We start from the raw sequence: 15,096 nt of genomic DNA, 5'->3' as shown, positions 1-15,096 counted from the left end.
CATTTTTTGAAGATGTAGATAACTGTAATGTTTCACTAATAGAAAGACTGTGAAATGATCAATCAAAATTGGAAACTCTTCTTTCTACACCGTACATAGCCTCAAAAAAGCTACAATCTGAAGAATTAAGAGGAGGTGAGAATAAAAGAATGTGATGTTTGTTCTTTTTTAAATGGAGGGTTTATTGCAGAAGGAATCATGTTTTCAGTGAAGAAAAGAGAAACTAGTTTGCTAGATAATGAGATCTTACTTGGTTCAATATATGTAGATCCAAAATACTAAATTTTGTCAGATGACAAGCAAATTAAAAAGGCAAAGAAAGCCATCTATGAACTTTCAATAAGAATGAAATTATTTTCAGAGCAGTTGGATTATTCAAATCAGGACAGTCAAACTGCAGACACTGCAACTGAGTCTCTATCATCCTCTTCCATTAATGAATTAGATTTTGAGAAATATTACTGGATAATGAAAAGGAGTACCTGCTTAGAAAGTCATATATGAATAAACTTTCCTCTTAAGCAGATAGCACTCATGTGAAACTAAGGAGATAGCTCTCTTAGTCAAGTAATCTATTCTAAGTTCCGGAACAATCTTTCAAGAAACTGAATTATTATCATAAGTGGTATGGAATTATATTAACTGATTTTAAAATTTGCAGATCATAATATGTTCAGATAATCTTTGAAGGCTCCCATTTTTATTTTTTTCTTGTATGTAATATTTTTTTTTAATAAAATGGAGTATGGTTAATTTTTTTTTTTTTTTTTTTTTTGATACATGGAATGTTTTAGTGCAGTTAAAAAATGCCAGTTGCCTTTAAAACAAGAAACGGAGGTCTTTATAAATAACTGCCATGAGCGTCCCATCACCATTGGTAAAAATTTGTACACTGATTCGTAATTGTGTATTTACCCATAAGATGGAAAGGTTTGTATTAAGAGAAAGCTGTGGGATCTTTTCAGTTTGTACAAAATAAGTAAATTAGAAATCTCGATAGTAACTGTATATATTTCAAATAATGTTTTGAATGAAATGATTTGGATCAAACATTACTTTTAAACTTTAATTACATTATAATACTTTGATTTTTTTTCGGGTTTTGTAATGTTAGTGGATGTGTTTGAAATTTTAACATTTGAAAAGTTTTAAAAGCCTTCCTTAAACAGGTATAATTATGAAATTTATTTTCTTATTTTATATTCACAAAATTATATATTCCATATTATTATTGTAGGTCAATGTAGAATTTAATATATATATTTAATTTTTCTATATTTGTTTTTCATTTCATTTAACTAGTTTAAAGACTTTTATGGCCATAAGTTATAAATATAAAATTTGATAACTATACAACACTAAAGGCCAGTTGCCTTTCTTAAGGAATGGAAGCTTCTATGTGTAATTGTTATTAAGCATCCCACAGCCATCAGCAAGTTGTCACACTGATTTGCATTGCAGCATATGTGATATCTGGCAACTGTTTGGCGATCAACATAGCGTGCTTGGCGTAGGTAGCTCTTTGTCAAGAAGGGTTAATGTATTTTAAGAGAGTTGCATGTTAGCCTCGGAAGAGGAAGATAGTAGACTGTACTATGTGGTAAGAGCGATGTACTGCTCTGAGTTACTATTATGCTTTGAACCATATTTTTAATAAATGTTTGTTTCGTCTTGTTAAATGGTGCGTTATTGAACCACGAAGTCATCACAGCGAATTTGCTCATTTTTATGAAAGTTTATTTTGTTGTTATACTGAATTTTTTTACTTACCAGGTATTAAGTTTTAAATTCCATTTTACATTGCTTTACAATTAAGAAAATTATTTTATAAATAATCAATTCAAATTTCATGAATCTGTAAAAGAAAATTTTGGTCCTGAGACTTTCAAGATAAGAACTGCAAAATATTATGATTATGATATTCAAGTAAAGATTTTACAGAACTGTGAACTTTTCCAGCATTTCTTGAAAAAATTAGGTCATTCTTTACAGTGTTTTAGCGAAAAATGAAATAAAAACTTTTAAATTTCAATAGAACTTTCAATTTGCATTTATCATTAAAAATGATAGATATCTACAACATTAAAAAATATATATATATATATATATATATATATATATATTTTAATGTTGTAATTATATATATATATATATAATAGTAGTAAGACAACATGAATTAGAGAGACCTTAGTGGTCAAGAATTTTGCGCATTGAGCTTATTTGTCCGTTAAAATTTATTAATTTTTTCTCACCCCTTTTTGATTTTGAAGTCATCTCGACTTGTAATTTTAACATTTAGTTCTTACAAGATTGCTTTTACTATATTATTGTTTCTAGTTGTTGAATGATTTTACATTTTTGCTAAGGAACTATAGAGTCAAATGTATTTTTTAGCATAAGCTTTTAAGCGTTCCTCTTACTTCTAAAAAAAATATATATATTTATATCAAATTCTATATTTCCCTTGTTTTGCTATTGTTGTAATACTTTTTTCTAAAAAGGCATTTCAGTTGCGAAGCCTTTTTTTCTTTGAAGGTGGGATATGCAAGATAAAAAATATGCAAATCAAAATGATAATTTAAACTAACATTAAAACTTTAATTTTCCGTGCCTGTTCTAAAAATTGTAATAACTTCTTTGCATTGCATAATTTCTAGATAATTTAATTTTGCATGGCCTGTGCAGCGCTGATGATGTAATAATTGGGAACTGAAACTTTTAATCCAAACCAAAACCTTTCTCTTTGCGTGCTTTCATATCAGACAACTACACACTTCAGCTTCGCTCCCTACCCTGCTAGGATGTAATTTCTCTGTATTCGCTTTCACTAAAGTATAAAAAATGTAAGATTTCTGAGAATAGGCACGTTTAGAGTGCCAAGCGATTGTGGCCACAATTGTCAACTGGAAATAAAAATGGGATTAAAACTGCCTCAACTGCCAAGTTTCTTAGATATTATAAACTTAACATATTAGCATACTATGTAATCAGAATGCTTCCTCTGCACTATGGATCTGTGATCTATCCTATCTGGGTATTGTATGCATCAACACAGCTCTGTCTTTTCCTTGTTATTATAACATATATATGAGGGAGTCTGAGTCGAAGTCAGAGTTTTTAAAATTTCAGGAGTCGGTCATTTCCCCTACCGACTCTACAGCTATACTTAGAAAGCCCTATATGAAGAAGCATTCCTCTTAAGCAGATAGCTCTCATGTGAAAATAAGGAGATAGCTCTCTAGTCAAGTAATCTATTCTGACTTCTGGAACAATCTTAATTTTTTTTTTTTTGTTTTGTTTGCATAATTGGTTTTCAGTCCCAAGTTAACTGGGGTGGGCAGGTAAAAAAGCACAGAAAAGAATATCCCATATCATAGAAAAAAACTGTTAATGTATTTTAATGTATTTTCAAGCAATATTAAACAAAAACAAAAATGCTGTAAATAATGGAAGAATAAGCATCATTAGATGTTAAGAAACTAAATTTATAAATGGCTTTAAGTAATATTATTTACAAGCAAATTTGAACAATGTCATTGAATTGAAATTTGGGTCGTTTATTGTTTGGCAGAGTTAGAATCTTTTGATTATTGGTAGAGTTTTGGTGACACTGCTCTAACATGCAGTTTTCTTTCCCTTTTTGTTTTATGCTGATAGTTCGTGACAGTAATTTTTCCATTGTATTGCAATAAACAAACCTTAAAAAAAGGGAAGGACCCAATTAATCTGCTTGATTAACCAAAAACCATTGAATTCTCTTTATTGATATTGAGTAATATTGTGTAGAACATTATTGTTTTTGTTTTCACCATTAAATATTTTATAGATGTTTAAGATCTATTTAAATTTATTTAGTGATACTACGCACTTGGAAATTGAACCATTCACACTACTGGGAGTCTGTGCTGGTCTAGTGCCATATCCACATCATAATCAATCTCCTAGAAACACATATCAGTGTGCTATGGGAAAGCAAGCTATGGGTGAGTTATTATTTCCTTTTAAGATTTAGATAAAAGTGTATCTTAAAGATTAATCTTTTTATTTCTGAGTTTAAATCATTATGTATATATATATATTAAAATTGGATTATTTCTCATGTGGTACAGATCAGAGCTTCCACGCCTGTTTTTCCCTCCAGATCTTGGTATTTTTTCCTATCAAAATTTTTTATTTCTTGTAAATAAATAAAATTTAATGCTTTTAATAACAGCTGAAAATTATCTTAATTGTATATTCTAGCAATACTGATCATGATATGTAATATTTCAATGCTTGTCCAAAATATTATGAATGTAAAAAGATTTTTAAAGTTTTCATTCGTGTTACTCACATGTTATATGTACAGACTTCTAAGCGGGCAGAAGGCAGTCTTTACTGAACAGTCTTTCATGATCATTCAGGGAATTATTGCATTATTTGATGTGGTTATTTGGTGTGATTTTGATTTGGTGTTGAGCTGTAAAAGCTCTTTTCTTAGAGAAAACATTCCAGTGAGTAATCTTGTTGGATTTGCATGTGATAATTTTGATGGTTTTTATGGAGTGAGTCCAGTCATGGCTTTAGGGGGGAAATATATATATAAATACATCCACTCAGAAGGAAAAAAAAATAGGACAGTTGTATATCTCTCATTCTGTTCGGCCGAAGGACAAAATTCAATTTGTGTTTTTCATGCCTCGAAAGTGTACGACTTAGGACATATATAAGATTTACATATAGCATTCTTCTAACATAGGTATTTTGACACAAAATTGGTTTTTTTTTTCTAAAGGACTTACTAATTTTTTCCATATTTAGATTCTGTGCCTCAGATAAGTGCCAAGCTTTTTAAAAATTGCGTGAGTAGTTTTTAAAATACCGGTTCTCAAAATTTCAACTTCTCAATGTTAATTGAATTTGGTATATATTTATTAATATTCCTTTATTAAATGTACTTGATTTCTTCTTTCCCAGTTTGGAATTAAAATTTAATCCAAATAAATTTCTCACATTTTTCTTTCTGATTTTTATTGCATTTTTAGTAATTTTTATAAATTTTTCAAAAAACATTTTTAACCTATAAACCTATATACCTTTTTAAACCTATACAGTCAAAAGTCTTTAATCCGGACTCGTTGGGACTTCGGCGATTCCGGATTATCGGTTTTCCCCGATTATAGATCATCAATTTAAATCTGGTAAGATGGCATGCAGAAATTATAAAATTAAAAATATGAAACCATAATTTATGAAATAAAGAGCAATTATGATATAAAGGGTATCAAAATTTAAAAAAATAAAAGCCTAATATTTATTTGTTTACTTTATTAAACATTTCTTTCAATGCGCGCAAGTGTAAAGCATACATAGTCGAAATTAGAAAATTGCAACCAGAAAACTATTTGATGTGTATTCGTGATATTTATAATGACGAGGAATTTAATTTAAAGCATATCAAAGACGGAGTACATCGAGATGAAATACTACATTTAGTAGGGAATTATAAGCCGAATAAAATAAAAACATCTGCCCTGAAGATGAGGATAGTGCTGACAAATCAACTTCCATTCATCGCCCCCCTCCCCGCAGAGCAGTGTGAAATTGATAAACAGATTTTGGAATGGTTAGAGAAACAAAGGATATGCCTTTATCCATTTTTTTGCAGCAATTCCACTTTTTGTTTGATGGACATTGAAACATGCTTTCGCTTTGTAGATCCTTTGGCAGCTCCAGAATCGGAGATTCTTTTTGACATAATCGAAAGTTCAAGCTTACTTTTATAAAATTGCTCTAACAGTCTGCAAAAAATAATAAGCCGGATCCAATTAGAAGATTAAGGAACAACGCAATCTGCAACACACCTGGAAAACCTGGAAAAGTCAGAGAATTTCATTTTCCTGCTTGAGTGGCAACCCTGAATGAAGGACTTGGATGAAAGAATAACACGGATACATTATCTTTCAATTAAAACTTTAAATCGAACCATTATCTACAATCAGGACAATTTTTGTGTCAGCAGGTAAACCAACTGAATTCAAATTTTTCTTAGTCTCGGGTATGAAATGATTTTCAAACCAATCATACATTGACACGTGTGTCATCCAAGCTCTTTTATGTGCATGATATATGACGGAAAAATCTTTACTCCTTTAAATGTTCGAAGTCGCATATTTTTTGTGACAACGAAAAGTTTACATTTATGCGTTCCTGCAGCATTTGCACTTGCTAAAATTGTTAGTCTAGATTTGAAATCTTTGACACCCATTGGAATCTTTTCTGAAGAGGTTGGCAGGGTATTTCGCGGTGCATATTGCCAGAAAAGACCAATTTCATCGATGTTGTAAATTTTTCCTGGAGATAATGTTTCACTATTAATGAGTTCAATGAATTCATTTGCAACTAGTTCAGCTGCTTCATTACCAGCTAAAGCAGTTTTAACTGAAATTTTTAATTGCATTATACCACAATGATTTTAAAATTTGTTTAACCAGTCTATTGAATATGTGCATTTGATCCTTAGGTTCATTTCTTCATGAAATATTTATGCTTGAGCCATTAGCATTTGATCCGTAAATGGCACGCCCTTGTTGCGTCTCGGTCTAACCATTCAGTCATCACGGTCATGATCGTTATTTTTAGCATAGCAAATAATTTTTCTGCTATTGGTTGAGAGTGGTGTGTCGGAATCCAAAAAAATTCATAAAGCTCCTTTTTCTGTTATTTCATATACAGTTGACTTTCCAATGACATACTCCTTGAATAATTTTAAGACGAATATACCATTATCCTTTTTTTTTTCCTTCTGTAATTTCACTTTTTGTGTAATGGACATCGAAACATGCTTTCACTCTGCAGCGCAATAAGAGTGGCTGGAGGTGGGAAAGGTGAAGATACAGCATGGCCGAGAGCATCCCAAAGATTTTCAATGGGATTAAGGTCAGGCGAATATGCTGGCCACGCCATACGCACAATCCCTTCACTCTCCAGGTAGTCATCGATGATGTCAGCTCTATGGAAACGTGCATTATCGTCCATTAAAACAAAAGTAGGGCCAACTGCTGCAGCGTACAATCTCACAATGGCTTCTAGGACTTCATCTCAATACCGGACAGCTGTCAAAGAACTCCGTTTAAAGATGTCGGTGCTGTACCCTGATGAAGTCCCTGCCCACACCATAATGCTTTCGCCTTGGAATGCGTTATGTTCAATGATGTTTTGGGACTGATTGCATGTTCGTTGTTTACACTATATCCTTATATGCTTGTCATCTGGCTCCAGAGCAAGTCTTGACTCATCAGTAAACATGACATTCTCCCAGTCAGACACATTCCAATTGACATATACCCGGCACCACTGTAATCGTGCCCTTCTTGATTGGACGGATAGAGGAACACAAACTCGAGGTACCCTGGCATACAATCCACTCATATGTAATGTTCTGCGTACAGTAGCTGCAGATATCGCCTTACCAATGGACGTTGTAACTATAGATGTCACACGTGTGGAGGATTCCGCTTGGCTACAATAGCAATATATTGATCTTCCACGGGGGTTGTAACCATTGGGCGACTGGCTACGGGCCTTCAGACAACCGTTTGTGTGGTTTGGAATTGTTTCCATATACGTGAAATTACAGAATGATGAACGCCGAAGAAAAGAGCAACATCTGTGATCGACTGTCCCGCTTCAATGCGCCCCACAGCACACCAACGCTCGGAATCTTCCATTCGTCTTCTGGAAGTCATAGAAACATGTGTGTCTTGAAAACAAATTGTACGAAAGTTTTAAACACCTTTTATCAGCACTTACAATCAACTTCTGTACCCGTTCATAAAGCTAGCTTCTTAAAAGACTGCCTTTTTTGCATATTTCTTGACATGAAAGTGCGATTGGCTGTTACCTAACATATTTGCATACTTCCATCTACCTCTTCAGCGAATTGCATCCTCTTCAATTCTGATTGGCTTCTGGAAATTAGCATTTTCCTCTTTGTGCTTAACTTTGGGAAGTGAGTGTATATGAAAAGTAATACTTTGTTAGAGGACTTACTGTGAGAAAGTGGCTCATATCTATGTTACACATAGGAAAATCACAAAAGCACCTTTGCTTGAAACCCAATCACCTGGAATCAAACTAAAAATTACCAGTATTTAATGATATTACTTTTAAGTGACTGGCATTCAGTGCCAAGGTAATAAAAATTATTATTAAATGCTGGGACGCATTAGTTGTTTATTTTAAGTTTCAATCAAAAATGGCCAAAATGGATGTTGGGGGAACATTTGTAATACTTTGATCATTTAAGGAACTAAGCCTAGTATGCTGCTGTTTTTAGGATATGTACTGGAGAAAATAAGGCGTCTGAATATTGAATTTCAATTTGAGGGTTTCATATTGCACTTACTTCATTCAGTGGTTTCAGTTAGTATGAAAATATTCATAGTTTTACATAAAAGATGAATTCATTCCTTTAAATTGGTTTAAATTGAATCAAGCAATGCAATAACTCATAAACCTCTGAATAAAATATATTTGGGAAGCCAATGTGTGGCCGTATTAAATTTATTACCAACTGGAGACAGTGAAAGTGGGTTGAAAATTTTTTGTTGAACTTAGTATGCGAAATGGAAAAAGAGTTCCTCTAAATCATGATGAAATTGTCTCCTGTCTCAATATTCTTGAGCCACTAGTGGTACACAATAATGTCAAATCACTATAATCAATTTAGAATATAAAAATTCAGGCCCCTCACCTTGTTTCTGAAGGCAAATTAGATCTGGAATAAGAATGGAAATCATTTCATTTAATTCAAGATCTAGATCTCCACTACCAAAGCATCCCTGAATTTTATCTGTTACATAATGCAAAGAAAGGATGGCATTTAACTATTTTATCTAACTTTTTAAAACTTTGTTTTAAAATTTTTTTTATCAAACTTTTCTTTTTAAATTTTTCCAGTTTTATCTAATGACCAGTCTAACTTTTACCTCACTCTTTGGCTAGCATAGAAAGAATCTTCTCCCAAGTAACCATATAAAAGGAAAAACCACAGTCTCACTTAAACCACAAACTGTGAAAAACCAACTAATGGCAAGACAAGTGATGAATAGATTTAATCAAAATTGCTATGTAAGAAAACCTAAATTAGAATTGATAGAAGTGGTCATAAATCGAACTTGTCATTAAAGATATGAAGAACATTTGGGAAAAAAAATTAGATAACTTAATATATATGTTATGGCCAAAGCCCGAAGTTCGGCCAGTTCCCAAATGGGCCGGCCATTTTGCACATTGGCTGGGTCGTGTGGTCAATGTCCAATGTACTAGAAATTAATAGCGTATATGCGACTTTGGCCGGGATGCCTGGAACTCCCTGGCCAATGTTTGATGTGCTATATTTTCAGTGTATCTGGCATCCATGTATCAAATCACGAATGTGGAAACACGTTATTGTTTATAGGCCCGCCAACTGAATAGTTTCGATTGCTGGTTAGTGTGCTTTTCTCTAGATAGGTAAGCCCTATTCAATATTCTTTTGTTTTTTGTTATACTATGGATCAAACTCAGTTTCAAGAATTCGTACATGCTTTCCAAGCACAGCAACTACAATTTTTCAAATAATTTCTCTTAACTCAAACTTCTAATGGCACTGAGTGGTGCTCAGTGCCATTAGAAGGTGCCTCAGTGCCAAAGTACTGTTAAACCGTCCATAAATCCAATTTTACTTCAATCATTTGAAAATTTCGATTCTAAAAAAAGAGTTATTTAAGTATAAAAGATTTGAAAATTTTCTTGATATAAAAGCAAACAAAGAATCTTGTGCTCAGATGCTTCGTAATGCTTTAAGGACTCAAATGTGATCATATTTAAAAAATTACCAAAATTTTAAATTTCTAATTGATTATCTTTTTGTTTGTTTGTTTTCTCCAAGGGAGAGGAAATTTTCTTAAGAGACCAGGAGGTTTCTGGTACTGTGAGATCCTTACTAAAACTTCTCCCTTCAGACTACAGCCCACCTAGGGCCACCATACCTCCTTGGCCTTTGTTCCGAGGGACGATCCTAGGTGCCTAAGAGAAGCGGATTCGTCGGAAAACTCCTCCGTGGCAGCTATAATGTGATTATCATTAGCATTGCGGTATACAAACACCCAAAATATCCTTATGACCTTTTTCTTCTGACTTTGGCTGATCGCTTCATGCCATTTCGCGAACTGGCTGGCCAAACCCCGAAATCAAGAAAAGATTGGTCATTGTGAGGCGATATTGCCTGTTAAGCAATTTGGCCGGCCAATTCAGAAACTGGCCGACTTTGGGCTTTGGGCATAACATATATATATAAAGGTAACTGAATGGGATAAAAATCTGATTACAATTAAGTAATAGATAATTATATGTGTTAAATTTTAGCTTATTTGTGTTGCTATATTATAGGATGGAAGCTAGGTTTTTTTCTGGGTTTATTAAAATTAGAATCCCTTGAAAGTTTGCGAGTGAAAGCTCTGATATGAATTATTTCTTTTAGGGTTATTTTTCAACTACACTTTATTCCAATTAATTTTGTTGTACACAACTATTCCAATTAATTTTTGTTTCAGATTTTATTCTTGATAACTATAAGATTTGCTGCATATATTAAATATTATAGTTTTCATTAATTCATTCTGTAATTAAAATTACTTTTATTTAATTGAATTTAGTAGGCTATACCATTATATATACCACTATATAATACCAGTTTTATTTTGTTGAGTTTTGCAGTGTGAAATAAAAAGAAAATCTGACTCATTATTTTTTTTAATAATAAAATAAGAATTGGCTTTTATGATTATGTCATCAAGTGAATTGACTGTATTGTGCATATATGAAAAAGAAAGCCATAATTAAAATGTGAAGAAACGTGTTATCAAAAATTTATGGAAACTGTTATATATAATATTTAGGCAGTTCCCTATTATTACATAATAAAGAATCTGTATGTTCTTTCCATTGTAGAAATTAGGCGGTAACCACCAAATTCTGGACACAAATAGTTCTCCAACCGAACATGTGCATTTTTAAGCCAGAATTTTGAATTTTTTAAATTTCATATTTTGTGCAAATTTATAGAATTTTTGATTAATGAACTTAATGATTTAAAAGCGAGCAGTGGCACCACTGCTCAAAATAAAACAATTTTAGATATTAATGTATGTGATAGTTTAGTTTTTTAGTTTATTATTTTTTCAAGAATGGTGCCATTAAAATGCTAATTTTAAATATTAAATACAAATAATTAAGAATACATTAATGAAAAGAATTCCAATTAATTTAATCACCCATTAAATTTTAATTTAAATAGTTTCATAATTCATTAATAATAGTTTTACAAAATGAAACTTGAGTAGCTTTCATTTTCGAACATGTGATAAAATGATACAAAAAAGAAATGATTAAAATAACATTTTAGTTGTGCATCAAATAAATAAAAAACTGACTATGACATGTTGCATACATCATTAGCAATTTTTATCTCCATCACAGTGTGTTGACATTCAACAAAATGTAAGATTCTTTCAAATATAATCAGCAGACTTGACTATATAAAAGAAACATATTGCCAATGCCTCAAGTAAAATACTTTTATTTTCCAAATACCAGCATGCTCAGCAAAGCATAAGACATTGAACGTTTAAATTCAATCTATCTGTTTTAGATTAATGAACTGAGGGATTTAAAAGCAATAAGGCACTTTTTAAGAGTATTTTTTCTCTTTTATAATATTATTTATTTAAATAAAAAGACATTTAAATCATGAGATGTCTAATTAGAAAGACTAAATGTGTTTGTATAACTATGCTAGCTGGATTCATTAAAATCATTGTATATATTTTATTTTTCATAATAGCTGATCTGGGCAGATGATCATGCAAGCAAGTAGTAGTTTAAAATAATTGCATGCTTAAATAAGATTTGTAGTTTAAGTAAGTGTACTGTTGCTTAAAAGAAATAGTTATAAGCACCACTTAAAATATTGTTACTTATATTTAAGTTATTATATCAAGTCTTTTTTTAATATTTTGTAATTCAAGTATGTATTTATTTCTTAGGAACTATTGGATATAATCAAAAGAATCGAATGGATACTTTGATGTATAATCTTGTGTATCCTCAGAGACCAATTGTTAGAACAAAGGTATATTTTTGTAGCAGCTAATCAGTAATATGTAATAAAATTCTATAATATTGCCTCATTCATATTTAAATGATTTTTTGCTGAGCTGGGTATACTTTCTTAGCCATTTAACAAAGTATACATTCCTAATAAGTTCTGAATTGTGTCATTCAAAAGCTAAGTAATTTTTAAGGTGATTGTTTCCTTCATGTATGAAGGAATGTAACAGTTTAGTCTTGATCTTGTTCTCTATGTAAAGCAAAAAATTTTTAATGCAATATTAAAAAATGAAAATCACACAGGCTAAGTAACACACATACTTAATAAATCAACAAAATTCTAAAATTAGAATTTTAAGATCTCTTAGATGGAATTACTGAAAATGCATTTTCAGGATTTTTTTTCAACAACATTTTGCAATTTCATAGCTTCCTGACATATTCCTGATTTTATTCCTAATTTTTCATTGCATCAATTTTCTAAAATTTAAATATATTGTAGTGAATGTCTTAAATTGTGGGCCTGAATATAAAATGTCTTCATATGTAAGATGATTTTGTATATTTTAAACTGCGATATGGGGGGGGGGGTGGATTTTTTACTTTTCGGGCAACTCAGCATTCAAGCTACATTGATGTTACAGTTTTTGGATTCAGATCTTCTCCACGATATTTTGTGTATGTCTGAAAGTGAATGCCTATCTGATCACATGATGATATAATTTGAATTTTGTATCTCTGTGATCTTTCTGTGTGATGCTGTCTGTCTGAAAGTCAATCCCTTTCTGATCACATGATGATAGAATTCAAATTTTGTCTGTCTGTGGTCTTGCGAGGCACTTTAAATATTCCATTTACAATCTTCAATACAAAGAAAGCAAAATTCGCATCCTTTTCTTGCTTCCTATCCTAAAAACATTTCTTCCTTAAACATCTTTTGTTGTTTCTTCTGAGTTATTGCAGTTCTTTCTTGTTGAGCAGTTTTTTTTCGGGGGGGGGGAGCCTCTGATAACTCCTTCATATTTTTATCATTAAGTTATGAACCCATAGTTTCACCTAGAGCCATAATGCCGTAGATAGCCAAAAAGTCCTAAGTTCCTAAGTATCGGAACCCACAAAATCTCCACCTGCAACCCAATTTGGGTATGATTTTGTCCAGGCTGAATTCGTGGCCCTGTAAGTTGCTTGCAGCTGGGCTTTATTAATGAAAATCAAGCAAGAAAAACATTAAAATGTTTATGTTACCTCAGAACACCTTTGAAAATCATCTGCTATCAACCTGAGAGTTCATTACCAAAGGCAGTTTTTGTCTGTGGATGAGATTCCTCTGTAAGTGTTGCTTTTCGAATAGAAACTTGGAGACATTTGAAAGCATGAACAATTATCAGATTCATGATCTGATTCTGAAAACTGATGATAAAAGAAATTTTTATCATTCATCTTTATCTATTGTATTTGTGTCAGCTCATGTTAGAAAACTAAGTTTATATCTACAGTACTAAAATAACTGAAAAGAGAATGTAGAACACTGTGAACTCAGCCATGTTACTATACTTGTGAATTATTCTAGAGTGAAAATTGCTTTGCACTAACCACCAGAAAATGACTTACTTGGCCACAATTCCATAAACATAAAGGTTTGTGCCCAAGCTCATAACCAAATCCGATGGCTATCATTAAATCACATATTGCATTATTAATCATTAAATCATTGGTAATTATTATTAATTATTGAATCATTCACAATAGCTTATGGTTATTATCAGCATCACTTTCCATGAGGATAATAGCTTATGGCTACGCATGGCAACAGATATGTAATGTACTGATGTTTGGGTACAACAGAAAAGACAAATCATATATGATATTTGTAATTTTTCATCAGGAGATCTGTGGGTCATTTGCATATCAGTTGAAAACAAATTGTTAATTAGTTCAGCAGCGCAACAAAGCTATATGTCATTGGAATGCCTCTATTGATGACAGTGCAATGAGGCCATTTAATTCATTCATGTTATTCTTTTATGTCTACAAGACTCTTTTTGTTTTTGTTATTTGATGAGGACAACTGGTAGTTCTACCACATCCTAATGCGAGTCCTTAGTATGAAACTCGAATTAGAATGTTAATTAGGTTCGATTCATTTAATCAATTAGGAACTCAATTAACATCTTCAATTGGTAGTTCTACCACATCCTAATGTGAGTCCTTAGTATGAAACTTGAATTAGAATGTTAATTAGGTTCGATTCAGTTAATCAATTAGGAACTCAATTAACATCTTCAATTTTGGTACAGAAATTTAAAATGGTCTGAAACAGAGGTGGCCAAACCAAATGACCTTGCTAGTCACTTCAGAAAACATTATAATTCTGTGAGATGCATATATATATCTTTATATTAGATTTGGACCCATTACAAGCATTTATTGGAGTGAAAATTTAAAACAGAATGAATTATTTTTAGTGTTTTCATTATTTTTCATGTATGCAAGCATAGATAATATAATAATAATAATGCAATGATCAAATAATGCTTAACTTTTTAATTGAGATTTTTTTTTCTCAACTCTTAGTTTTTTCAAGTCAATCTCAAAGCGTGTGTTTGCACATAATTGAAGTTACAGGTTTTTGTCCATTAATTTTGAGCACGATTTATGTTTGATAAATTTCATTTTCAGAAACAAAGATTCGCTTGTTAAGTTGATCTAAAAGTGCTCGCAACTTTTTATGCCAAATCTCTGAAATCGGAACATTTTTCTTTTGTGACATAAGTGCTATAAAAATCTATTTTTGATTCTGATGTGTTAGAAATGTGTTTTAACCTCTTCCTTCTCACTCCCGTCAGAATGATGGGGTGAGGTTTTGCCCTATATTTGTTGTGCCTGTGATATTTTCGGGCTGGAGAGTTCAAAAGCAATGTGCTAAAAAGTTTAAAACCTATTCATTTCTTTTGCCCAGAAAAA

The 15,096-nt window shown here is 31.7% G+C and overlaps 1 protein-coding gene across 3 annotated transcripts in view; it reads left to right on the top strand.

The window, feature by feature from the left end:
* Polr3B (RNA polymerase III subunit RpIII128) overlaps positions 1-15,096 on the top strand; it is a 123,408-nt gene that overhangs the window by 81,539 nt on the left and 26,773 nt on the right. For all 3 annotated transcript variants that reach the window (XM_085814884.1, XM_085814885.1, XM_085814886.1), the window contains 2 exons: positions 3,856-3,983; positions 12,069-12,154. In XM_085814884.1, the coding sequence (XP_085671010.1) occupies positions 3,856-3,983; positions 12,069-12,154 (214 nt within the window). The remainder of the gene's footprint in view (positions 1-3,855; positions 3,984-12,068; positions 12,155-15,096) is intronic.

The sequence above is a fragment of the Stegodyphus dumicola genome, chromosome 4 (assembly GCF_044657685.1).
Source record: "Stegodyphus dumicola isolate Sdum_Otavi_A_Nest chromosome 4, ASM4465768v1".
NCBI classification, from domain to species: Eukaryota; Metazoa; Arthropoda; class Arachnida; order Araneae; family Eresidae; genus Stegodyphus; species Stegodyphus dumicola.
This window is presented reverse-complemented; position numbering and strand designations above follow the sequence as displayed.